At 38.8% G+C, this 27,668-nt stretch overlaps 2 protein-coding genes across 3 annotated transcripts in view; one reads left to right on the plus strand and one right to left on the minus strand.

Moving 5' to 3' along the window:
* focad (focadhesin) overlaps positions 1-19,355 on the plus strand; it is a 55,343-nt gene extending 35,988 nt beyond the window's left edge. For both annotated transcript variants that reach the window (XM_042401289.1, XM_042401290.1), the window contains exons 21-44: positions 52-173; positions 268-360; positions 1,618-1,706; positions 3,573-3,614; positions 3,733-3,841; positions 3,998-4,114; positions 5,192-5,430; positions 5,525-5,614; positions 6,938-7,085; positions 7,189-7,308; positions 7,590-7,712; positions 8,277-8,354; positions 9,132-9,203; positions 9,604-9,706; positions 11,418-11,498; positions 11,642-11,770; positions 11,855-11,970; positions 12,800-13,060; positions 13,267-13,356; positions 14,271-14,448; positions 14,720-14,817; positions 16,596-16,847; positions 16,964-17,039; positions 19,042-19,355. In XM_042401289.1, coding sequence (XP_042257223.1) covers positions 52-173; positions 268-360; positions 1,618-1,706; positions 3,573-3,614; positions 3,733-3,841; positions 3,998-4,114; positions 5,192-5,430; positions 5,525-5,614; positions 6,938-7,085; positions 7,189-7,308; positions 7,590-7,712; positions 8,277-8,354; positions 9,132-9,203; positions 9,604-9,706; positions 11,418-11,498; positions 11,642-11,770; positions 11,855-11,970; positions 12,800-13,060; positions 13,267-13,356; positions 14,271-14,448; positions 14,720-14,817; positions 16,596-16,847; positions 16,964-17,039; positions 19,042-19,115 — 2,900 coding nt within the window. In that variant the 3' untranslated portion in view covers positions 19,116-19,355. The remainder of the gene's footprint in view (positions 1-51; positions 174-267; positions 361-1,617; positions 1,707-3,572; positions 3,615-3,732; positions 3,842-3,997; positions 4,115-5,191; positions 5,431-5,524; positions 5,615-6,937; positions 7,086-7,188; positions 7,309-7,589; positions 7,713-8,276; positions 8,355-9,131; positions 9,204-9,603; positions 9,707-11,417; positions 11,499-11,641; positions 11,771-11,854; positions 11,971-12,799; positions 13,061-13,266; positions 13,357-14,270; positions 14,449-14,719; positions 14,818-16,595; positions 16,848-16,963; positions 17,040-19,041) is intronic.
* A 59-nt stretch (positions 19,356-19,414) lies between these two features.
* hacd4 (3-hydroxyacyl-CoA dehydratase 4) lies at positions 19,415-27,137 on the minus strand. Its single transcript, XM_042401295.1, has 7 exons — positions 27,051-27,137; positions 24,610-24,716; positions 24,302-24,429; positions 24,061-24,170; positions 23,077-23,183; positions 22,392-22,520; positions 19,415-19,639 (listed from the first exon to the last, which is right to left on the minus strand). Coding segments are annotated over exons 1-7 (666 nt in total). The 5' UTR covers positions 27,053-27,137; the 3' UTR covers positions 19,415-19,556.
* Positions 27,138-27,668: the final 531 nt, after the last annotated feature.

A 27,668-nucleotide genomic window follows, 5' to 3' on the forward strand; every position in this document is an offset into this window, starting at 1 on the left:
ATTTTGGTGATCTTTCTACAAAGTGTTTATAGTTGATTGTGTGTGTTGTAGCTGGGCTGCTGCTCTGTTATGAGCTGCCTGTGCAGACGGACCGCGACGGCAAACCAATTGATCGCTTCCTAATCAGTCGCAGCCGTAGCTACCAGCAGACCCTGACAGCCCTCATCCATGAAGTACGTCTAAGCCTGTCCTTCCTCTGACATTCACACTAACACTCACACTTTTTACCGTTGAAATAATATTGATAGTGTTCTTTTTGCTGTATAGGTGAACATTCAGCCGTCTGAATGGCACCGTGCTCTCCTGCTGCCACAGGCCTGGCGGGGTTTCATGAGCCGAGCTTTCCATGCTGCCCTACAGGTTTGTAATTCTGGCAACTAATACAGTAGAGAGATTAGATACTTATTGAAGGATTAATCAATACTACATGAGGTTCTAAAATGGAAAAGTCCTTCAGGCACTGTTAAGTAGAGGAAGGAGAGGAGGTATATTAAAAAGACAGATTTTGACCTCATAGGACCTGGATTTAGTTCCATAATTGAAAATCGACCAGAGTTGAACCTGTTACATCATTTAAACGGACCTTCCACAGCAAATTTAAAAATCAAATACATTTCCCTTCAGATTATTTCTTCAAACATCATTTCACCAGTAACTATACCAGAAGGACCAGCTTTAATTTGGACACATTGTAAATAGTTACCAAACTATTACACAGAACAGCTGCTGCTGCTACAGTATATGACAGTCAATACAAAGCTTATACAATAGGAATTACATACATAGGTATGGAAGTCTGTGGCTGCCAATATTAAAATAAAATCATTTAATCAAATTGAAATTTTGAATTAATAAGTAATTTCTGTGTACTCCAAAAGTCCAAAGAATAAATGACCTGTAAAAACAAACCCAGTCTTCCACCAGATTACTGTATTTTTATTTTGTGACAACTCTCTCTCTCTCGTGTGTATATATATATCAGTCTAGCGGTTGGTGGGTTTGGTGGGGTTCATGTGTTATATCCCACCCAGAGGTTGTAATGGTTGACTGACAGATTTCCTGGAAGCCATCCTGCCTTGGTCATTTTTATTTCATTTCATAAGAAACGATCTAAAATCCAGACATAATTCAACTCCATATCTAGACATCCTTTTTACAATTTCACTTTAAATTTTTTATGTACATACTTTATTAAGTTGAAAACGCAAATTTAAAAAAACAATTCATATTTAATTTGTATTTTGAAGTACACTGAATCCTGTGGAATTTTCATTAAAATGTTAATTTTGGCAGTAATTATGCATTTTTAAACATTAAAATATGATACGTTTTATTTTATTTTGTCATCATGCACACAGACATGGAAAATTACATTTTAATTGAATTAAATAATTTCATTTTTACATGTACAGACTTCCATAGTGAGATGATGTGAAGGTCCTTAGTTACTGTATCAGCAAACTGTAAAGATGTAAAGTAATGGTAAACCAAGGTTTTAGCAAGTAAACATTTGAATTACTGGTCAAAATGATGTATATTACTCACTATTTACATCCATTCTAATGCTACAGTTTATCAATACATCTGTTTTACCTTCCGATTTGTGTTTGTGTTCAGGGTCGACGTGCTGATTTGGAAATGCAGCAGAAACAAGGCAAAGAGAACCCACAGGAGCTGCAGTACAAACAGCACTGTGCCTGGATGTGGTGAGAATAACTTCCAGATATACTACTTACCGTATGTTTACACACATATTAAAGTATTAAGGTTTATTATAAAGGTGTCTCAGAACTGATGCTGATATAGTTGCTAAAAGTATTAGTCAACTAAATTATACATAGAACTATAACAAAATTAAAACAGGAACATGTGTCAAGTACTGATGCTTTATACGGTAATAAAATAACAAATATTACAGGATTAGAGGATTCAGCATAGTTATGTAAAGTGATTAACATTAATATTAGCTGATAAAGCATCATAAAGCCAGACACTCAGGATTATAACCTCTTTTTTTATTAGATACAACAGATGTGTTATCATACACCACAGGGCAGACAGAGCCCCTGCATGTAGTTAGTGTTACACTCATTAAAACGAATGTTTGGTAACCGAAGCCACAGACATGGTTACAGTCATAATTACAGCTACAGCAGCAGCCGGTCATCACAGAGTGTAGAGAACTATTTTATCAAGCCTCCACTTATGTTATCTTAACATCAGCTGTAATGATACAGTCTTAAAGCTGTGGAAGGCTGTTACTGATACATAATACAGATATTGAAAGCACTCAGACACGATATTTTTTCTTATTATATTCAGTTCACTGTCATGGTGACTCACAACACTGACACAAACAATCGTCAAGGCTGATTAACTCATTTCAACTCTTCTTTATTCAGAATTTTTCTGATTCAGAACCTAATCTACAACAACATTTTATGGGAATGTACATATACCATTTTTCTTCATATTAGTTGCATTAGTTTTGTGACAACGAAACGTACTCACACACATACTGTATAAAAACATACCTGCATCTCAGGCAGCACTGTCGCCTCACAGCAAGAAGGTCCAGGCCCGTCCCGTGTGGAGTTTGCATGTTCTCCCGTGTGTTTGTGTGGGTTTCCGCCGGGTGCTCTGGTCTCCTCCCGCCATCAAAGACATGTATGTTAGGGTTAATACTCCTGTCTGCGCCTCTGACAAAAAGAACTGGAGTTGGTCCCTGGATGTTGCAATGCGGCTGCCCACTGCTCCTAGTGTGTATAGGATGGGTCAAATGCAAAGGTCAAATTTGGTTTCAATGTATGTGAGTGCTGAGCAATAAACAAGACAATAAAGGAATCTTAATCTTAATTTGCTAAGATGCATGTTTATATACAATGTTACGCTGTGGTAACCTTTTTTTGATAGCAGCTACAGTAGCTAGTCCTTTTGCTAGTACTTCATTCATGTGCCCAAGATGCTCGCTACACATAAAAAAATAAATATATACATACAATAAATATATTAAATATACCTATATGATAAAATAAAAGTATAAAAAATAATATAAAGGCAGATGCATGGTTCAGTGCAGTACTGTCAAATGGGAAACATTTCTAATTAAAACAGTGAATAAACTATGTTACTGAAATATGTACACAATCACACAAACACAATCAATGTTTATGTAATTTGCTCTAAATGCTGCACCCTGATGAGAGGAGAAATCTAATTTTAAGAGTTAGAATATCAGCAAATAAACAGAATTGAATTAAAAATATGAGTACTGGCCTTATCGTTCATATTTATGAAACCCTAACACACACAAAGTAAAGACAACACAGTAGGTCACACATCTTAGTGGTGCAAACATCTGCTGTAGCAGCCAGGTGACTGATGAGAGGAGAGAGTGTGTGTGTGTTCATGTGTGTTTGAATGCATGCTGTTGTTCATACATCATTGCATTAGCAGATGAAAGGTCCTCTTTTCACACAGCGATGACTCACTCAAATCGTTGTTTCATCCTTTCTCCCTCATCTTTGTTTTTTCTCGCCATCTTTTTCTTTCTTTTTTCTCATCCACCTCAGGGCCAGAGATCACCTGACAGATGTCATCAAAGCTGCCACAAAGTGAGTCCCCTGCATCTGATCACTATATTTTAGATTCAGAAGAACTAAACTGTTGAGGATCTATGTATATAACTGTACTAGCCAGTACTAACTGTTATATGTGCTGTGTGGTGTTCAGGGACAGTCCTGTTGTTCAGGGAAACTCCATTCTGGCTCTGAGCGGCCTGGCTGCCGTCCTCGCTAAATATGAGAGCAACCTGCCTGCTGATAACGATGGCAGCCTCGGGGTAAGATACTCATCCTCCACATTTCACTGCATATGACGTCCCCTGCTATAGTTAGAATAACTTGAGGCTTAACAGTTGAATCTATGGTATGATTGCAAAAGTTACAGCGTAATGTAGTAAGCTCTACAGATAGAGTCTACTGACTTCCTGTTGTAGGCTGGACCAGAGTTTGTGCCCACAGCCAGCTGGTTGGCCATGGTGCTCAACACCCTGCTCAGCATCATCAGCAGCAGCTACAAGGCCAGAGGGCAAGTTTTCCCATGGTTCCTACATGTAAGTCTTATCTGAATTTGTCAGCTTTTTCATTGCTCTTTGTTGTCTTTGTCTGTCCTAATGAATAAATGCTAAATAAATACTGAGGGCTTTACGTGTATGCAGAGTAGGTCCATAAACGGCCATCCGCTTTGTTGTTCGCATGTCAACTCTCACATTCCAGGTGTTAACACATACGGATGTGTTAATGTATTTGAATTTCCATTTTGAGTAAAGAATGAGCAAAAGAAGTGAAATCCTACTGCTATAGTTTGCCTACGTGGTTGTAAAAATTCCTACTCTCCATACTGACCCCTTAAGCTATTCTCTTGGAACGCCACTACACTGTGGAAGAAATGAAAGAAGAAATGAGGTATAAAATCCACAGTACTCGTTCTGTGCAGAAATGCATTTCAAAGTTCAGCTGAAGCTAATATGAGGCTTCAGCTGTCTGAGTTGGTTAAATTGAGTCAGTATCTTCAGAAGTTACAGTCTAAAACAAATTCACTCCTTTTGTTTCTGTGGAATATTCTTCGCCAAACTCCGACAGGACAACAAGCAATAAGAATGTAAATTATATTATATTTTTAGTTATAAATCCTGGAATTTAACCGTATAATTTGTTGCAAAATACTGTCTGCTCAATAATAATAATAATGATAATTAATAATAAGTTTATTTAGTGTAGCACCTTTCACAGAAATAAAATCACAAAGTGCTTCACAGGAATAAAGGTGGGAATCAGGTGGGAAATATTGGAAATTCAGCCATGCTTCTATCACATCCATGAAGAAGGGAGACATCCTGTTAACATCATGTATACACACATTTGCTAGCATCTTTGTATACAAATTTGAACCTAAATTGCAGCTGCAAGTGAGATTTAATGAGTCTCAAACTCCTGAAGGTTTCCTTTTTTCTGTGCTGTTTATTAACTGTAATTACAGCCTGTAAACAGAACAGCAGTACCTTCTCCTCACTCATTAATCATGTGTGAATGAATGAATGAAATCAGTTGCTGTACTGTTTGGCTTAAGTGTAAGTCTGCAGCGTTTTCCAACACTTACAAACTCTTGGCCAACACCTCCTCCCTCTCAGCGCTCCTACTCAGGTGAGAACACAGCGAGTGCCATAGCTCGCTCCTGTGCCAGCCTGGCTCTATCCCTGCTGGTCCCAGTGCTGGTTGTGTGGCAGCGGGACGGCCTCACTCAGGTCCTGTCAGCGCTGCAGGCCGGCCTGCCAGGCTCGCCCACCGCAGATGACTCCCAGGCCGTCCAGTTCCACTCTGGCCTTGCACTTGGAATGGTGCTATCCAGCCTGCATCACCAACGTCTCAGGTAGGGGCCTGTATGTTGGTAGCACTGATTCAAACACAGCAAACTATGAAGTCCTGTAACCCATCACTGACTGTGGTTTCCACCTGTCATCCAGTGACGTCTCCGCTCAGAAGGACACTGATCTTCTCTTCCGCTCTCTGGATGTTCTGGAAAAATGCTCCTTCAACACAGACCTGGAATACAAGTCAGTGCTCCAGTTCTTCCCCCACAGTTTAAACACATGCAGATTAGATTAACTACTGACTCTAAATTACCTGTAGATGTGAATTTGAGTGTGAATGGTTGTCTGTCAGTATGAACAGTTTGATACCGCTGCAATAGACTGGTTACCTGTCCAGTGTGCTCCCCAGTATGAGCTGGGATAGGCTCCAGCTCCCTGTGACACTGTGAAGGATAAGTGGGTATAGCTTCTGCAGGTGAAAGTATTATATTCAGTTCAGTTTCTCTTGCCTGCTGTAGACAGTAATGTTAGATATGGAATGTTTTTCTATCTGATTACAGGCTGTCAGCAGACGTCACACACCTATAAACTGAGAGTGTGATGTTTCACTCAGCAGCATCTGACCTGTAGGAAACACTGTCACTACTGCAGCAAGGAAGCTCATCCACTTACACAAACTCATCTGAGTTAATTCATCATTTTTCATTGGTTTATCCATCCATTCATTTTCTACTGCTTATCCAGGTATAGGTTGCATTAATTTAATTGATTATATCACAGGGAATTATTACTTTATACTACTGGGAAGTACTGGAAAAATGTGATAGAATTACAAATAATTCCAGGCCATATAGTTCTGATGGTTTCCCATCATATTTTCACTTTATTGGCTAGTTAAGATGGTGAGACAGGTATTAAATAACATTCTATGTGGTATTAAAAAGGTCTTAAAAATCTAAATTTAACTTGGTGAACCTGCAGAAACCCAGATAGGCAATGGATTGATGGAAAGTTGCAGCACAGTATTTGGCATTGTCTCCTCACAGCAAGAAGATCCTGGGTTTAATGAGAATGGAAATAAAAGACAATGAGTGAAGTTAGTCTGTTAATGGTCTGTGTTTGTGTGTGTATTCATGTGTATGGGAATGTTTGACACCCTGAGGTGGATCAGTTGGGAAACACTGCTATATACTATTCTATATAATTGCATACCACACAGTACCAATTCAGCACAGGTGGTGAATAGAAACATTTCAACACATTCTATTACACAAAGCTAATGGTTTTTATGTTGCGAGATGTTACATTCCTAATCCCCACATACAGGTCTTTAGAAAGAACCTTTTGTACATCATCTCTGGACATACTTTTCATCAATCGATCTGATAATGTGAATGCTTCTCAACACACGTGTATATATGAACATAATTATGTGTAAATACTGGTTGATCTGTGGAAAATATGATGGCTGGTGGGGGTTTCAGAAGGCAAGAAAACCAATTTTTGATATTGTCTGACATTTAGTTTCCTTTTCCTAATCCCTCCTTCTTCTTTCTCCTCCTTCAGTACTGGCTGTATGTTGGGTCTGGGTCTGGTGCTGGCAGCTCTGTGCAGTAGTGGACAGGTGGAACAACATGTCCATGTCACCCAAACTCTAGACAAACTACTGACCAACCTGCAGGACAGCAGTGGGCAGGGACGCATGCTGCAGGAGGTATAACAGCCCCACACAACACTGGAAATAAAATGAGCTTGATTGCAATAGTGGAATAGTATCTTAAGGTGCATTTTGTCTTTGAATATGTCCACCTGTCCAGGTCCTGGCGTACTCTGTGGCGTGTGTGGGTGTCTCGGCCTTCAGCGGAGGCATTATAGACGCCGCCAAGGCTGAGGAGGTCATGAACACTCTGCGTACCCTGACCGAGGAGAGCCAGCAGGTCAGCAGGAGAGGGTGTGATGAGGGAAAGAACATTAAACATTAATATTGGTAGTAGTGATTGTAAATGCAGATTAGTAGCTGCTAAATGCTAAATGAAACTGATCTTGTGTAGAATTTTATTTATATCATTGATGATAAAACACCACAAGCACAGATACATAGAAACAGGTTTTCCCTTCAAACAAAGTTATTATTTCCTCTTTGTCTTTCAGATTTCTGAAAAATAAAGCATTCTCTATGGTTTAACCAGACACCTGCTTGTGTAATGTTTGTGTGCAGACCCCTGGCTTCTCCTTGGCTCTAGGGTTGGTGGTCCACGGCCTGTCAATGTCCGGCCATGGGAAAGCAGAGGACATCCACCCTCGTCTGCTGGCTGCTTGGATCAAGATCTTACTGGCAGAGGTACTACATCTACATTGTCTTCCTTGTTTACAACTGCATTTAATATTTCTACTGTAACTTGTCAGTCTCACCCAAAATAAATTATTTCAAATTAGATAAATCAGATCTTCAAGGCTAAATCCAACAGCAGCAAGTAACCAGAAAGTGATTGTTCTGTCCAGAAACAGCTAGACCTATAAACATCAGACTTTTTTTCTGTCTTATCCCTTTAAGACATCTCAAACCAGCTGGGTAGGTGAACATAAGCCTGCTGACTGAAGGTCACACATATTATGCTGTCTGATTTCTGGTGTTTCCATTTTTAATTGTAAAATGCAAAACTGCCTGTTATAGTTTTAAAATCAAGCTTCTTCTTCTATAACTGATTTGCATAAAACCTCACATGAATCAGAGCCTTGTGTGTCAAAATCTCCAACAGGTTTACGGTTAGTCAAGATGAGCAAGTCAAACCATTTTTGATCAGTTACTGATCTCATGTATCCTGTTCATGGTCACGTATGAGTTATATGTCTGTGTGTTAGTGTATGTAGAGTGATGAGTGGAGTTATCTCTGTGTGTTTTCAGGGTTGTCCAACTATGCAGCGATTGGCTGCTGCCAACGGCCTGGTAGCTTTAGTGGGATCTGAGAGTTACCTCATTCAGGTAAGAAATGTTTATGTCACAAGTGTGTAGGTTCTGAGTTCTGCCCCAAGATGGCGCCAAGCATTTACATTTTACACTGAAAGCTAACACTCCATGTGGTATGCTGTTTAACCATTAAGCTCATGTGTATGAGACATACTGAGACATAAGGGACTTCAGTTGTTCTGCAAGAGTACTTCATAAGTAGTTAAAGAAGTTTTCATTGGTTTTAGGAGTGTTCTGCAGGTGTTAAATAGTGTCTCTCCACTGTGTTAGAAACCTATTTTATCAAGTATCATCTGTTCTCCAATAAGGAATGAAGTACTTTTTTGTTTGGCATTCTGGGAGTAATTAACTGATTCACATTTGTAATTTAGGAGTGAAGTATTTGTTTTATAGTACATTGTGGCTCCAATGAGCCCAGGAATGGAGTGTATTGTTATTTTAGGCAGAGCAGTTAAGTTGCACTTGCATTGGTTAACTGTCATCATCTACTTCATTCATGCTTCACAATCACTGGCTCATTCACAGCTATGGCTAGTACTGTCTTATTATAACCTGACACTGCTCACTATAAATATGCTGGTATCAACACTGTTTGCTGCCACAGCTCCCTCCACTACCCCAACCTCCTCTTTATGTGCTCTATTTTTAGTATTGTTGATTTAAGTAAGATTAATGTTCATATACAGTGTGTTTATTAAGTGGGGAACTGTTTAACTGCTCATTTCTTTGACGCAACCGTCTCTCAAATGGTTCTGTCATAACCGTCATTGAGGTGTTTGTTCTGTATTCCAGCTGAAGAGCGAGGTGGAGCTTTCCTCCCAGCAGCAGAGCAGGATTAATGAAGTTATTCGTGCCATCTCACAGGTAATGTCCACACATTTCATTTTTAATATTGTTAAACATTAAAAATGAAATGTAAAAAACACGACCTTCTTCTTCTTTTTCTTCTCATTATTACCATAAATACTGTAACTGTCTGGAGTAACATGTCGAACACTTCTTCAGTATTGCTGCCAACATTTTTAATATGCAATAAGCAGGTTGCTATAATTATACAGAGAACATTCATGCTCTCCTGAGGATGAGTCCCTTTTATTTTGGACACTCCTTGAGCATTTCTCCGGCACTAGCCTCAATAACCTTGTGTAACTTACAAGATACAACATACTGGAGCTAATGTTTAGATTGGCATGACATTTGTCTCATTAGTACTAATTAGATTGAGCTGTCCTGTGTATTGGCCTGTTTCACCTCTCTGTTGCAGATCATAACATTCTCAGGAGCCATTGGTTTGCAGTCCAACAGTGCCTGTTTGGTGGGTCATTTGCATTTGGCCCACATGTCCACCAGTCACAGTCACACAGCAGGTAGGAACAACAGCTCCCATACTGTTATAGGTCACCATTTAATATTTTTACATGTATTATGCCATGTAGGACCATGTTGCAAATCAATGAGCAGGACAGATTTATGGCAATATTGGATTTCATGCTGCATCAGTGCGATGAAGTGTCATCACTACAAATCTATGTTATTATTATTAATATTATTTTAAATTACATATACAGTGATAAACAATTTTATCCATACACCCACTCATATAACAGTGTGAACTAGAGTTGAATGCCAGGAATTTAGATCCCAATATTTCCCAGAAATTCTTGCCGAAATCTGCTTCTGTTTCCTGGACAAAAAAATCACCTGCAGGAACCTTCAATTAGTGTACTGAAGAACAATACATGTAGTGAAATAAAAACACCTTTCCCAACCCTCATTAACACTACCAATATAACTGTTGTAGATGTAGTCTAACCATGAAATTTTGCAGTAATATCAGTAATATAACTGACTTTTTATGTCAGTTTATAGCTCAGCTGTGTGGCAAAATATTTTTAGAATATATGTTAATCACAGCCTAGATTTCTGACTTTCTGATTCTTTCAAATGGTAATGATAATTAAAGCTGCAAGCAGCGATGAATGGGCCCTCGCGCATCCATGCACGTCAGGCCACGACGCAATCGAAGGTCTTCTGTCACGAGCATGTCGGGCTGTTTTCAGACAATGCAAGAAGGAGATAAACATCACTTCCTTTGTCCTCTGTTTTGCCTGCTGCTGGGGCTGCTTCGCTGAAATTTCATAGGGATCGCTATTCAGCCAGTTTGCATCACTGATGGAATATTGTCATGTAGACGTGTTCAGGCCGGGACTCTTATCAAACATGTAAAGTTTGGTGCAGACTGGAGCATTTACAATAAAGTTCTAGCAGCTTCCTCTGTCATGGCGAAGCATCAAATCTCAATGGTGCGAGGATGAGAATTTTCTGCAGGGTGAGACATGTCTGTCTCGCTCACACTTGTGGCATCAAAATTATGCAAGTTTTGGGCCCATTCACTTGAATTTCAATTAGTGAACAAAACTCTTGATGAGTTTGTGTGTAAAACCTAATTTTCATCAAGTTTATTTTTAGAAATTAACCCAGATGACCTGATCAAAGTTTGATTGACATGTGTACTGTCAGGTGTGTAGAGACAATAAGTAACTGCAGCTGGACACGGAAAAATACTCATATATTTGAATGGAGAGTGTGAGTGAACCGCTGGGTGCTCGGGCCCTAATAAAGGAAAAACTGCAGTACAGAGCAAATGGAAATTCAGTGTGTTTATCAGGTTATCTCCACTCAGTTCAGCACTATGACGACATGCATACACGCCTCTGTAACCACTTACTAAAACTGGGAATATTAAGAGGATATCCTGAAAAACAGATAATTCTACGTTTTCTTGTATGGTCAGCATTGTGTTTTTTTCCACCTCAAAGAGAGTGAACTTAAGAGGATTTAATGTTCTACTGCACATAATCAGAAAAAACATTGTACTTTGATTAGTTTATGGCAATTCTGTGTTCAAAATGAAACTCAATTTATGGCAAGAGGTGCTGTGTATACCAGGAAAAGAGTGATATACAGTATTCCTGAGAAGTATTCATTTTAAAATCCTGGGAAAACATCAGCATCAGTTTGGTTGGATGGAACCTAGTATAGTTATTTTTATTTTATTTTTTCCTGTCCTCCTCTTAGTTCCTCAGGATTTCAGTTACCTCCCAGAGAAAAGCGTCATCAGGTCAGTCGTTGACTTCATCACAGAGGCTGGGAAGAAAGGTTTGTAGGCTGGTTTAGTTAAATCTGCTACCTTTGAAACTTTATCTTTTTAACAGCCAACATAAAATATAAAAATATATTGCTACAAAGAGCCTGGATATGTACTCTTACTTTTGGGAACATTCTCTCTCCTTTGGTCCCAGGTCCAGAGTTCGCTCATCCAGCTCTGGTTAAGACCGCGCTGACACCTCTGGCATCAGTTGGAGCCAGCTTCCAATACCCACCTATCAACTGGAGCGCTGTCCTGTCTCCTCTGATGAGGCTGAGCTTCGGTGAGAGTTCTCTCTGATTCATTCATTTGTGCTCTGAGGCTACAAAGTCAAAACACCAACTTCAAAGCTGTTCTTCATTGACAGGAGAGGATGTGCAGCATCAGTGTGTGGTTCTGGCAGCGTGTCAAGCTCAGTCTTCTCAGAGTGCGTCTCTCTTTCTGGGGTCCTGGCTGTCACCACCTCTCGTGCATAGTCTCAGTGTAAGTTCTTGTTGAGTAGGGCTTGGTATGGAGCCTTAGTGTTTTTTGGAGTGCTGACCGAAATGTGTCTGTAGCATCGAGTATGAAAAAAAACAAACTCAAACACAGTCTGATGAATGCTGCTATCAAGTAGTTTGATACTGAAGCTCAGAGCGTCTGTCATCACATGACCTCACATTCTACACAATCACATGATCATTTCATTACCCAACTGAATCTTACCTACTAGAATCCGACTGATCAATCAATCAATCAATCAATCAGACTCTATTTATTCTACAATTCAGCCCCACACACACACACACAAACAATAAGTGACTATGTTATAAATAAAGGACTAAATAAAAACAGGAACTTAGGAAACGCTATCATATTTCTCATGAATTTGCGATGAAGAAACACCAGACTCTAGTTCTTAATGAAGAAATATCTGAGTTTCTGTTGTGTTGACACATTGTGTGAGAACATGCAGAGACAAAACTTGTGATTTGGAGTTAGCCATAACCATGAAAACAAAGAGAGAAGAAATGTAGAGAAAATGTATTGGTGACTTTGGAAATGTAAAGTGGAAAAATCTATGGAGGGACACCAGTTAGTGTCATATCAGACAACGTGAGTGTCCATCAGACTGTAGTGCAGCAGTTGAGGAGAGATTTCAAATCAAATTATGAATCTGTCCAAGCATTTAATGAGAGTTCTCAATACTCAACAGTGTAAGATATGATTATTTGGTACCAAAAAATGTTGTGTTTCAATGCCCAGCCCTACCATCCATAAGACAGTCAAAGATGACTTTGGAGATTTTTTACAGACAGTATTTCTCCTCCAGTATCAGACACGGGCTCACCTGTATGAGAACCTGGGCCTGTGGATGAAGCATGTTGCTGAGGACAAACTCCAGGTCTATGTGGAGAGTCTGGGCCTACAGCAGTTCCAGAAGGACCTTCGGCCCCAGCGTCTGTCCCTGTGCCGCTCCCTGCTGCAGGGCCTCGCTCAGGCCATGGCTCTGCCCAACCCCCCCAACAACTGCTGGACCATCCTCTGCTCCACCACCGAGAAGATCTTCACCCTCCTGCCCAACCAAATACAGGTACAAGACTACAGCACGATGAGTGAAAAATCCAAATATTTCTTTGTTTTCAACAGACATTTCAACTGCTTTCGTGGCTTGGACATCAACTGACATTACAGCTGATTTCATTTTTTAGGCTTCAGCTGACAGTTCACCTGCTTTCAGCTCTGACAATTTCACTGTGTTGAGTGTTTAATGGTCTTCTGCTGATCATTTTGTTTTAGGATGGTGAAGTGGATTTGTATGTGGGAATCACCAAATGTCTGTCTGAGATGTCTGACACAGAGATCGACCGAATCGCTCAAGTCACAGAGGTACAGTATGATATAACAAGAGCTAATAAGTGCAATGTAAAAGCTGTTGTATTATGTAAATGTTTAAGTGTACTTCTTAGATCTTAACCACAGAGTGTATTTTATATGTCATTTGGTTCTTTCTGGGGTACAGTATGTTTTGTAGTCTTTATACAAGCTAGAAATGCTAATTGCAGTGCTGAAATTAGCTGTTTACCAACGGATTTATAATATTCATACATTTAGTCGAAATCCTCAAAAATCAACTTTGCTTTGACGGGTTTCAAAGAAACACTCATTTGCTTTTGTTTCTGAGAGTGAAATGAGAAGAGTGATATCTATATTATGTCAGGAGTCAGGACATGATTAGCCTAGCTTAGCATGAAGACAGGAAACAGGGAAATAGCTAACCTGACTCCAGCTCTGTACTTAACACACAGATAGGAGATTGATATTCTTCTTCTTATTTCACTCTCGCAAAGAAAGCAAATAAGCATATTTCTCAAAATGTTAAACTGCTCCTTTAAAGCATAAATGTAATCAAGATTAGTTACAAGCTAACTTGTCATGCAAGCCAATTTAAAGCCACTAAAAATGTTTACATTTTTCATTAAAATTGCACTTCAGTGAATAATGTGACAACTTTGTGACAAACCTATTGCAGCCTTTTGTTAGCAACTCACTTTATTAGCATATACAAGCAAAACGTCACGTAAAAATAGGATGTTTAATGGTTTAGCTTATCTCACATAACCAAACATTAAACTGATATGAAAGGATATTCCAGTCCATTATTTCTTGGGTCTTATTTCTCTAGTTTTAGCCATCATTCCTGTCTGTTTTGATAACACTGTACTCAAATTACAGTGGGAACATCCACTGAAAGCGTGCAGTGCAGATAAAGCTGTATGTGATCATAATCTGTCTCTTTTTAGGCTGAGATGGAGAAAACCTGCTTCGTCCTGGCTTACCTCACCTCCCAGGGCAGAGTTCCGCTCCTTGGTCTCAATGATGTCATTGCTGGAGTGCTTCGCGGTTGGCCAAGCCGCAGAGTGGGCTGGCTCCTCCTGCAGACTTTTTATCAGTGCCGCCTGGCCGCCAGCGCCAATACAGGTCAGCTTTTGGAGCGAGAACACTTCTCTCACTGAATTTCACAAATGAGAAGGCGTTATATCCTAAAATGAAAATACTCCTCTAAATAAATACTGTATGAAGAAAAAGTAAAATGACCACCTGGGGGTGCCAAAGTTGGGATTTTCAAAATCCACACGTTTAATGATTCATTCTTTCAGTTCAATTGAACTTCAACACACATAATAAATAGCAGATAAAAGAAAAACCTTGAGTGAGTCCACATGTTGAGATGGTTTGTTCTCTGTTCCAGGTGTTTCCAAACGAATGGAGTGGCTGCTGGAGCTGATGGGACTCATCCGAAATGTTGCCTACGGTGCAACCACAGTTACATGTGGAGACACCAAACTGGTATGTTTGGAGTAGTATTTCCAGAGCAGTCAGTGTGTTATGTCACATGCCACAGACGATTCAGTGTGATTCTGATGTTAAAGACTGTGTTTCAGCAGGTAGGTGAGAGCAGAGGGCTGCTTCAGGTGAAATAACTGTCATTCTTGAGGTGGTTTGGAATCCAGCTTTAGGCCAGTTGGGTGTGGAATGGAATGGAAGTTTACATTTTAGTTAAAGATACACGATATCAAAAAGCCAGTATGTCCATCTTTGCAAACTCACACTGTGCATTGTTCAAAGTGGATTTTAAATCCTGCTGGAGGTCTCAGACTTTCCAAAGATACTAAATACTGTATGTCAGGCTGGAGTTTGAGGGAACGGAGAACATTGAATATTAGCAATATTAGTGGCTATATTCAAAGACATTGTTAGCACCAGCTAGTGCTAGTAGTAATGGGACTGTAATTTATGTAGCTATGTGTAACTATAGATACACATAACACAGTTAAGATATGTAGTGAAAATAGTTTGTTTTATTACTTTCATTGCAATAACTGACATATAATAACTGACATATAATAACTGACATCGTACACTGTGGACCCAACACAGCTGCATGCTGGGAAACCCACATTTATCATGGCAGAGCATGGAGAGAGCAATGATTGACAGCATGAAGAGAAAGAGAGGTTGAAAGTGATAAATCACAAAATGAATATGAATATTTTTCAAATATTGACATATATCACATCATCTCTCCTCTTCACATTTAAAATAAACTACAGAAAGATCTTTTTGTCAGTTTTTCAATTCAATTTTAAATTCATGCTGAATCATCGCCCAGCCTGAGCTCCATGTTTAAAATGTGTTTATTATTTAAAGCTCACATTCCATATTTTAGTTAGTTAAATGTTTTTTAAGTCACTGGAATGTTTCAGTAAAGTTTTTCATTAATCTGTTTTTAAAGAATAGTTTGATAGCAAAAACATCAATAAAAGTAAAATATTTTCATTTTATTATTTTAGTAAATAGTATTGAGATAGAATTCTATACTGAGATCATTCTGACTGTCCAACTGTCTTGCTGCTGCTGAATTATAGATCTCTATATGAATAGAGAATAGAGCTGCTGGTACAGGAAGTGTTTTCCTTGCTCTGGATTCTCATTTCAGAGATTTCTTCTAATGATCCTCTCAATGTTACTCAACAAAGAAACAGGGGACTCTCCTGGATAATGGAACTATACTATATGTTTATGTTGTCGTCACCAGTTTTAATTATTTCAACTTCGTTTCTGAGAATTCATTTCACTTTAATGTCCGTTTGACATGGTGGATTGCTCTAAATACCACAATACCCCTGAGCCTCAGCTGCCATGCTATGAATTCATCCAAAATAGACCAAGAATTTAAAAGTTAACTGATTTAAGCTGCACAGTGTAATTTCTTTTTTTTATTTCAGCTTCCTGTAGGCATTGTACATAACAGAATGTTAAGCTCTGTGATTGGATGTTTAATACAACCGTTTGTGAACATTTCTTATGTTTTTATACCTGTAGGTTTGTGCCAGTGACTTTTTATCAAAGAGCCAGATATTTTCTAACACAACTGGTCATCTTTTATACTGATGATCTTCATGTTGATCCAAACCTTGACGTGCTCCAACAGTCACCTCACACTGTCTGTCAACTCTACTGTCATACTGTTGTTGTTAAGATCCCAATAAGGCAACAATAGTTTGCACACTGGTTAAACTCAGTAAAGCTAGAAGCTGAACATATATTTCCTTGATTGTCTGCAGGCCACAGACTTCCTGTTCCATGTTTTCGCTGCTGCTGTAGTTTCTTGGGGTGACCACTACATGCCACTTGTTCTCGGCATCAGGGCCCAGTGGTTCCCATGGCAACCCGGCTCCAAGCCTCCAGCCCTACAGCACGGTCTGTATGGTGAGGAGTCGCTCACAGAACACGCCCTGTCGCCATGCCTGCTGGGAATGTCCCACAGTCTGGTCCTGCTGCTGGACAAAGAGCCCTGGAGCAGCCAGTCTCACAAGGTTTGATTTCACTGCTCCCAGCACCATCAAGTTTGTTAGTTAGACTCTTGTTTATGATGATGATGATGATAACAATATGTATGTAATGTGTGTGTGTGTGTGTGTGTGTGTTTTAGTTCATAGACTGGCTTCTCAGTATTACAGAGGGTCCTGAACAGAGTCTGTCAGCCACAAGCATCAACACAGCCAAAGGTGACAAACACAAACACAGCAGCTCATACAACACATAGTGCTCAGTTTTACAAGATCAGGTCTTGTTGAAATGTAGAGTCACTATAACACAGTAATGCAATGCTGATGATGTAAGAAAACCATTTCAACTCAGGACAATGATGACGTTTACTTGACCATTACGAAAAGAAAAGTGGTGACATGCCGTTCATATTCAGTTTACACTATGTGTGTCTCCACCCACCTGTTTTTATTAGCATTTTAATTTCTGTCAGTGCACATGCCAGAAATTTGCCAAAAAGGTGAAAAATGTACTGTTGGCTGAAGTGGAAAAGTTGATGTATTGATAAAAATAAAAAGTGACAAAATGCAATGGTGAATAAATGATGACATACATGAAGCATGTGACTTAAAGGTCACTCAAGCTTCCACTGAAGAGACGAAAACATCAGATCTGTGTGGAGCGATGAGGAGACTCTAACGTTCCCAAATGAATACAAGAAGCAAACATAAAATGTCATATTTCCATCATGTTTTCCACATGGTTTTCACAATGTATTTTTTATTAATATGCTCCAGTTTTACTGATAAATAACCTGTCCTGTCCCTAAAAACATCTACAAGAATTCCATTAGTCCTGGTTTCAACGGACAGTTGAAGTGACGCACAGAAATAATAAATGTATTTATGCAGCATTTCTTTTCATATAGTTGCAAAGTGTTCAGGCAATAACAACAAATTCTGACTAAAAATTATAAAATGGAAATTAAGAAAAAAAGCTCTTCAGACTGTAGTACAGTCTTACATTTTTTTATATAAAAAAATAATGGTCTGATTGTCGTCTTAGACCGTATACTTAAAGCTACCCTCTGTACTTTTTGACCACATATGATACTATGGAGCAGTGTTTTTATTGGGGGGGGGCAGGGGTTCCTTGGTTTATTTGTTTGTGTACTGCGCACTACTAGCATACAGTACACACAAGATACACGTTTCTGCTGACAGTTTCACACTATTCCACTGATCAACAGTTGGTGGCAGTGAGAAACGTAACAACGCACCAGTAAAAGGCAGGAAACCAAGACTGCTATCTGATGATGTAAACTATATATATGTTAACAGAGCTTGATACAGCACAGCAAGTCAGCCTAGTTTCCAGTTTGTCCCAGAGGCAAACATCAGTACTGCAACTTAATTTTGTCAAAGAAAATGAAAGATGGTAACAGCTGTATCCTCAGAAGACATTAAAAAATGTACAAATTAGACTAAAAATTTCACCCGCAAAAACTAGACCAAAACTAACGATAATCAAATGACTTAAATGTGACTAAGACCTACGTTTACATCAAAACACTACAATTAAATCCAAATCATATGGCAAACTTCACACTGCATTAAGTGTGGACACAACACCTCGACCTGAAGTTATTAGTCTTTGTATATGAATTTTTTTAAACCACAAAGATTATTTGCAAAACTTTCCTGGAGTTTATAGAAAGCTATTTTTATATGTCATCTCAGTGTAAAGTCTGTGACACAGGGCTGCAGACTTACAGCAGGCAAAGAGAAATTAATGTAGACGTGCAGTCAGTGTGCACGATGCAGAAACACACCTCCAGAAAGCAAGAAGACATGTATGTGCTGGGTGAGCAACTGTCACTGGAATGAACAGGAGCCATATTGGAGTCTCATATCCAGTTCTCTTATTACATACATATACTAAAAAATTGTCTTTGTAGATATTTCATATGGAAGGGAATGTATTCAACATGTTTGTCAGGCCTCCAGGATGCACACGATTGGTTTTGGTGAGAAACACTGTATGTAAATAGAACTCTATAAAGGAGGAAACACTGACACTGTTGCTATTGCTTTGGCTTAGACATTATAATCAGTATTGGCAGTAACTTTAAAAAGCCAGAAACACAGAATGTCTTTTCTTTGACATCCTACATTCACTGCAGCAGACAACACACCCTTGTTTGATTATAAACTGTTTATCTGATGGTTGCTGTTGTTTCAGCGGCTCTGTTGGCCTTGAGGTCCTCTGCTGAGTTCAAGAAGAAAACTGTGTGGACCAGAGCGTATGGCTGGTAGCCCAGAGGAGCTGCAGCATGCTGTTACCACGACAATGCACACAGAGGGTCCTCACAAAAATCACACCTGGAGCTTTAACACACAAACTGCATCTTTCCTGCCTGTTTTAGTTGGACATGGAGACAGAAACAGCTCTACCCCTAGCTGTACTTCAGTCATGTATGATTGACATCAAGATGAATATGATCTGTCAAAACAATATATTCCCATTAAAGGTGCATCAGCAAATGCAGGATTTAATGGTGGCAAATTTGCTTTTGTGGCTTCTGGTTAAATACACATTACACTGACCATACAACTTGATGACATCAAACTCATTTAATTTAAAATGTGACAGATTTTAATTGTGAAAGTTGTCTTCTCATAAAATTTGAGCGTCGGAAGTTCCTGGAAAACTTTGATCTTTCACTGTCCAAACATGCAGTTCTTTGGCTACAGCCATCATTTCCTTTTCATCTTCTTGTTCCATTTCTCCAGTTGGTATTGTCTCTCCTTCAGCAGCTGCCACACTGTCACAGAGGCCCCTAAAACACAACACTGCTGTTAGAAATAAACAAAATAGAGGATGCACACTTCTTTGCATTTGTGACACCAATCTAACACACAAAGATGATAGTAACAGAATTGTGTTTGTGCAAATAATGTCTACATATATTAAGTATAAATTCACCTGCAAACAATATGCTGTTTAGGAAGTAAATCTAAATAGTGTGAGAAGGTAGATTTCTTTCCTGTTGTACTGGGAGTAAATTGTCAGGTAGTCAGCTGTCTCTAATCTTTTTGATTGATATTGCTACAAGCTGAGGCAAGACAAGCTATCAGTCTAAACACAGCTGTGGTCTTGGTTGTGTACTGTAAGGCTGTGATCAAACAGCTGGGAGGGAGACAACCTTGTGTTACCAGAAACTAGTAATTCAACAGCGACCAACTGACTCTTACTGTTTCTTATGTGAGTCTGTGAGAGTCAGTCGATAAATGCTAGCAGCTCTGTGAGGCAGTACTTATGCACTGTGCTTTGAGCTAAATGCAACTGTCAGCACGCTAACATATTCACATTGACAATGCTAACATGCTGATGTTTAGCAGGTAAAAATAATAATAAATAAATAATAAGGTATAATGTTTACCATGGTAACCATCCTTATTTAATGTGTTAGCGTGGTAACATTTGCTAATTAGCACCAAGCACAAAAAACAGCTGAGGCTGATGGGAATGTCATAAGTCTAGCAGATATTTGAAGTAATGTATTGGGACAAAATTACAGTGTCAACCTCATGGTGGCGCTACAGGACCAACAGACCCTCATAGACCTCTTTCACAGCATAAATTTTGACTTGTCACAGCACAGCTGTAAATAATAATACCAACGATGGCTCCATTCCATTAGTTGTCCCTGTAAGCTGTGTTAGTGAGTGAACATGTACAATACCAGAGCTTGAACTGGCTCACCTAAATGTAATGCAGCCATCATTAACGTTATTAATTCCACCTGTGCCTTTCCTGCTTTGACAAATCAAAATGAAAAGGGTCTATTGCCATCCTTATAGCCACACACCTAGCATGGCTGAAAACAGCAATTCATGGTTTTAGGTGGAGTTGCATAACCATTTCTTGATAAACAACCATTTATCTATTGCCCCAGGAGTTCTGTGCCATGTCTCTAGTTATAGCAGGTTGCAACATCCAGTAATTGAGCACAGATTTTGGTTTTGTTCTCTGTGTAGGCACAATTGTTCCAAATCTGGCAAATGTGATAACAAGACCCCAGGAAGCTGCGCATAGTCACTGCCTCCCGGCTGTTTTTACAAAATGACTTAAACAACAAGATACAGCATGTTAATCAGTGAGCTTTAGAGGTGCTGGTAGGTGTATTTTTTTTAACTTTGGATAGAGACAGGCTAGCTGTTTCCCTGTGATTGCAACCGTTAAACTAAGCTAGGTTAAACACATCCTTACTCCAACTCTTAAAGGATAGAGGATTGCATATATGAAAAAGCTGTATAAATCCTTTTTGATTGCTATTAGCAGCTATGTAGAGTCAGTTCAGTCTAGAGATAGTTCTGTACAGTCAGTCAGTGGCCAGGTTTCATTGTCGGTAATGTAGGCGACAGGTTTTGACAAGGAGGAAGAATGTATGGAATAAAAAATATGATGGTTCTGCTGCATACTCTTAACACAGACATGAGATTGATATTGATCCTGTAGTCTCTCTCGGAAAGCAAATTAAGCATTTCCTAAAATGTTAATGTTTGTAAAATTTCAAACAAAACCATTTTCCTCATCCATATTGATATTGATCTTCTCATCATATTTCTAACAATACTGACTCAGTAGAGTCCTTCACTTGAGTTAAAAGAAGAATTAAAACAAAGTCTACACAGCTTTTAGCCATAGACCTGCAAGTTCCCCCACATTTTTTATTTGAATTGTGGTGGATAATTGGCCACATCTAGACAACATGACATTATTTAAGTTGTGTACAGTGCAACTACAAAGGAGTTGCTTTTGGTGTCAGTCTCTCACACTCAAACAGGACATTATTGTGTTCTTGAGTCATTTTGTACCACTGATCAGAAACTAATCATTCAAATAGAAAAAGAAACTGGATTTTCCACCAACAACAGCTTCAATTAGTCTTGTAAACAGTCATATGACCTTGACTTAAATACAAAACTTTCTCAAGTGGCCAGTGACATAAGCACAACGTAAGACAGCAGGGGTTTCTGTCTTGCGTGCTGATACAAGGCATCAAACAAGTGTTAGCAATATTTACCTTTCTCACAGCAAGTTGCAGTGTCTACTTCCTTTAGTCAAGTAAATAAGTCTAGCCAAGCCTCAATAGACCAGAAAGCAATGCAGTCATTGTTATTGTGCAAATTAAGAATGGTAAAAATATGCATACAACGGGAATGTTAAATAGAAAGCCAACTTGTCATTTTCTGACATGCTGTAACTGATGTTGGAATTCAGATTTTACCTTCTATTTTAAACATTGTCATTGTAAAATATGTTTTTGACTAAAAGATGAAAGATAAAAGTCAGATGGTGTGTAGTATATAATACAAGCTGTATTCTGCATGCTAAATTGTATGCATTAATAGTACTATTCAATAAAAAACTTGTAGGGATGCAGGAAGTCAGTAATTGAAGTTGAATTTGGCCAGGTTGAGCGAAGATGGGTAACCCTGATGCAGAAGTAAGATGACCAGAATGTTCGTTTTCTATTCAATACAGCTCATTTTTAGGTAATAAAAAAATAACTAATAAAATCTTACCAAGAGCGAGAAGAGGCAAGTAGGCCATGAGGACAAAGGGTAGGTGGCTGTTTGTGCACACTGTTGAATTCAGCTGGGATGAGTATGAGGCTGTCTCAAGATAAGGCAGGGCGTGGTAAATGGTGATGCCTGGAAAAAAGAAAGAAACAGTCATCAGCAGAGATGGAACACGTTCAAGATGTTGAACTAATACTTCAAAGTATGTGCCAAAAAGCTTCTCTATGTGGAATTACAGTATCAGTATTTGAGCCTGGTAGTGTTGAAAACCTGTCTAAAGGGTTCTTATAGATTATAAAACATTCTGCCACAGCACATTTAATGATATTTCATGGTCAAAATGATAGTGATCTGGTGTTAGTGGTGAGTAATCTGGCTGCTGTCCTGTGTGTTACTGATATACTTGAGCTTTACAGCCGTGAATGTCTTCTTGTAGTCAACACACACCCCCACACACTTGGCTGAGGCTGGAATGTGCTTTCCTCACACACTTCCTGACATTTTATCATGTGCTCTGCTTTGCCAATTCATTTCCTGTGCGTTCACACCACTTCCCTTACACAGTACATGAAGTCTGACACATATTATTGAGTGTATATCAAGCTGCCCATGAATTACGCCTGAAACATCATTTTCTCTTTCCCACAATATGATAGCTAGAGTGAAGGTAATAAAATGATATGATCACCCTCTGTGATGACTGACAGGATGTATAAGGGGATCCAGAGTGTGTAGCGAGTCCACAGCATGGTGATGGATGGTGTATCCATCACACACAGCAGTTCATGTGGGTACCTGTCATCAAACAGCACACATCAGAATGTTAACAAGTCTCCAGCGTGTGGATTTAACCTTTTATTTATCATTGTTAGACACTTAACAACACCCAGACTTCTGAGCTGTGTGGTCATTTACACCTTATATACTTGATTTTGGTTTATAGTGTGATCTCTCTTTAGATATTCCATAAAAAGTGTTGTCTTTTTGTATAGGCTGAAATATTGATACAAAACAGTATTAACAGTAGTGGGACTAAACCTAGACATTTATCCAGAGCTTAACATTATAAAATACCATGGTGTGCCCAAAATGTGAGTTCATCCTCTTTGAAGCAATGACTTATTTGATTTGGGGTATTTAGGGTGTTTATTTATGTACAAGATGAAAATTTGGCCTGTTGATGGTATTAGAGGAAAGGTCAGAGGTCATCAAAATGATTCAGATTCATTCTCTGGGGACCATGAATATCCGTAGCAATTTCACTGAAATCTACACAGAAAATATAAAGTTGTTGCTTTGTTCCAACTGTTGGACAGATAGATGACTGACATTATTATTCTAAGGCACTGTTGCTAGTGGGGCAATAGTAGCCTCATATGTGACCTCAGCACTCCATGATCCATTTACATGGATCTACTCAGTGTAGCCTCCCCATCAAAAACTTTTGGAGAAAAGTCAAAATGTCATTTTTGTGCCTGTTATCCAGCTGTGCGCTCCACCTTGAAAGGTATTTCTGTGATCTAACAGATGCCTATTGTCTGCCCAGAATAATAACATGTTTGCTGTGGAAATATTACATTTAAATGTTGGTTTCAGACTAAGCAAATATTTTATTTCATTGTTCTGGGCAGGAAGTGATGTGACCAGCCTCGTATTTACTTGAAATGCGTACTTTAGGAGGTCCAGAATGTTCCACAAGAAGAGCAGAACGCACACCACCGGTCTACTCTGGATCTCCTCCAGCATGATGACCATGATCAGCAGGATGTTCTTCTCTGTAACCTGAAAAAAACAAATGGGATGCACAGTCCATCAGCTGCTTCAAATGGATTAAGAACATTTGATGACACATCAGATAACACCCACATGATTAATAATGAAACTCTATTAAGAGGTCTAGCTGTGGTACACACTTGAACGAAGCGAGGAAGGAGTCTGGCTTTCTCAATCCCATCTGCGATATGGAAAAGCTCCAGGATAGAGAGCAGCTGGCAGAGACTCATCACAAAGCCAACAGAGTAAAACGTGTCTGCTAAGGCATCTGCAAAGTCAAAAACACTATCTTATCATACTAATATGTGCCATTTGTTGGAGGCTTATCTTACTCTTGCTCACCTCAGTTAAAAGTTTAAATGATTTAAACAGCCATCCTTTCTTTATTCTGATTTTTTGAATCTGACACTTGTGTTTTACTTTGATACCTTCAGATCTTCGACCTCACCTTGACCAAATGTGAAAAACCTGGCTATTGTATTAGACAGTATCCATGTGTGTCCACAGAACTGGAACAGGTTGTAGGAGAAAATGTAGATATGCCTGAAGCTGAACCTGTAAGAAAAAAAAAGTGCATAGTGTAGATCAGGTTATTAAAACTGTCACAGGTGTTACTGATTATCACCATCTTATTGGCACAGGTAGATGGAACAGAGCCATCATTAATCTTATTAATTACACCTGTGCAAGTCAAAATGTCAGAAGGATCTGTTTGCTGCCAACACTGATTATCCTCATACATCATGTAAATGGAACTATTTTGAGTGAATTAATAGAAAGGGAAACACAGGGGGACAGAGGACAGACATTAAACACATCTATTAAAGTGCTGTAAGTAAATATAATTTTGAGGTACTTTAATTGAGTTTTTACTTCTGTATATCATAGGAAATGTCATGCTTTTGACTTTTGCTATATATATAGTTACTTACTTTGCAGGTCTGGATTTTACAAACAAAACATGAAGCTAATACAGTACACAGATTAAATTATCCAATGTCATATTTAGTTGTTAGAATGGAGGTAACACCACCACAAGCGTCAACATTAAGATGCTGCTCACACATTACTTATCTACTATATAACCCTCTTAAAGGAGTCTTTTGTCATAGTACTTTTACTTTTGATTTTTCAAGGAATAGATCAACATTTGGGGAAATAACTTTCTTACAGGGAGTTAGATGAGAAGATTGATACCACTCATGTTTGTGTGTTACAGAGCATGAGTCAGGAGGCGGTTAGCTTATTTTACAGTAGGTCTACATGTAGCATAAAGACAGCTTCTCTACACCATCAAGAAATTGTTAGACCACTCAACTCACTCCAAAATGACTTTTTGACTTTTTTTTTTTTTTTACATTTTCTTTGAGTATGAATTAAACACACAACATACAATATGCTAGTTAGCTTTAGAGGTGTTGGTAGGCGTCTTTTTGCTAGCTGTTTCCCCCTGCTTCCAGTCTTTATGCTTAGCTAGGCTAACCACATCCTGACTCCATCACCGTAGTTAATGCAGACATGATTAATATCTGTCTTCTCATGTAACTCAAAAGTAAGCAAATAAACATTTTTTCAAAAATGTCAAACGATTTATTATTATATTTGCTACAAATATTTCAGTACTTTTACTTAAGTACAATTTTGTGTACAGGTCTTTCATTTGTGGGGGTATTTACACAATTTTATTGCTATTTTCACTTAAAGAGGATGTGGTTACTTCTTCTTTTATTGCAAACAAATCAAATTAGTTTTCACTTGAGGATACCCATAAAACCTCCTCAGAGAACTCTAGTACCCACTCAATCGCCCATTAAACCTTTTATTGGGACCAGGGAACCCCTTTGCACCATCTCAGAACCCATGGAGGAGAAAGTACTCAAACCCTGTATTTATTTGAATCAAATATAAAGTCCCGCATTGAGGGGTTTCTTAAAGGAGCATTTATTAATGTTTAGTTAGTTTTGGCCACTTGCTGTAACAGGCTGAAAACACACTTTGTTGCTCTGACATACTATCACCTAAGAAAGTTATAGCAAATGTGTTGGCAAACAAATGCCTAACTACACATAAAGCAGACATAGAACAACAATATTCATTTGGATTCAGTTTTAACTCTTATTTAAGCTCTGTTTTGGTTTCCACCAACTGAGAAAAATAATTGTTTCTTTAGCTGCTAAACTTTCACTATGTTCACTAGCTAGTTGCTAACTATGTCTGCTGTTTTGCCACAACACCGAAACAATATGCTGAAAGATGCTCATCCATAGAGCTGAGGAGAACTGCAGAGTTGGTGATAATTGTCTGTGGATTTGTCACTATGAGTGACACCTTTCAAATTTCGCATAGTAATTTGAGCCATTGTTTATATACAAATATTGATTAGTGCACCTTTAAATAAGACTATAGAAATTTTTCCACTCACTGTGAAGAAAGGCTTATAGCTTTGTGTTTATTGATTAAGTGTTAACATGAAATTAATGTTTTATATTTATAACTCCATTGAGTGCTGCTACAACTGTAACCTTTAACAGAGGAAGATAAATGTTCTATCATGACCCCTAACGTTTGTAATATACGTACAGATGAAGATTTAATAAAAATTAAAAAAAAGATTTCCACTACTGACTACAGATCAAAATGACACATTAACAGTCTGTCACACTGCTACTTTATACTCAGTTTATCTTGTTTTATGAGCTATCTTTTTTATTTTACATGTAAAATCTGCAAAGTACCAACAAATACATCTGTCAAATACGCTTTAACTGTAAGCTGTTGATGCTTGGAAATCAGGCAGAAAATGAAGCTTCACCCAACACGCCCTGAAAACACAGAACATTCCTTCCTCAGCGAAAACTCTGCCGTAACACTCTCACAGTACTCACTTACATTCTCCTGCTAGAGTCTTTTTGGTCCTTTTGTAAGAGGAGCTGCTTAGAATCCCTGTCTGAGATTGTGGAGAGTCATTTTTCCAGATGCAGTTTAAGGCTCCTTGCAGCAGTTTTCTCCCAGCAAACGGATACTCGCCTCTTACCTCATCGTCCTTCACAACTGGAAGCAGGAAAATGCAGCAATATCTGTTTTGTTGTGCTTCCTCAGGCTGACTCTAGCAGTTATTACTTTACTGTGAGTAGGAGGTGGACATTCCGTGTATGAATGTCTGACGTCAGATACTCCCAGCCCCCTGAAAGAAAACTAAGAACTGATCTCTGCAAGGAACACACGAGCTCAGGAGAGGAAGAAGAGAAGAAGCAGCAGGAGAACAATGAGCCACATACACATACACATATATGTCGAGAATGTCAGGATTAGCAGCAGGAACCAGTCTAACCCTTTTGGGGCCCCCAGCAAAATAACTCACTGCCACCCTCATACATAAGCATGTCTCATAACCTCAAACTACTGTACTTTATGTTGAAAGTGAAAGTGAAACATAAAGAGGAAAAATAAAGTGACAATCAGAGTGGCTGTTTCTTCACCAAACAACTGAAAGTTTAAGAATTTACT

Source organism: Thunnus maccoyii, chromosome 22 (genome assembly GCF_910596095.1).
Source record: "Thunnus maccoyii chromosome 22, fThuMac1.1, whole genome shotgun sequence".
Lineage (NCBI taxonomy): Eukaryota > Metazoa > Chordata > Actinopteri > Scombriformes > Scombridae > Thunnus > Thunnus maccoyii.

Coding starts and splice junctions, on each gene's coding strand:
- hacd4 (XM_042401295.1), bottom strand. Junction 24,430..24,609: donor GTTTTTCACATTTGGTCAAG/GTGAGGTCGAAG, acceptor TTGACTTTGCAG/ATGCCTTAGCAGACACGTTT. Junction 24,171..24,301: donor TCCTTCCTCGCTTCGTTCAA/GTGTGTACCACA, acceptor TGTTTTTTTCAG/GTTACAGAGAAGAACATCCT.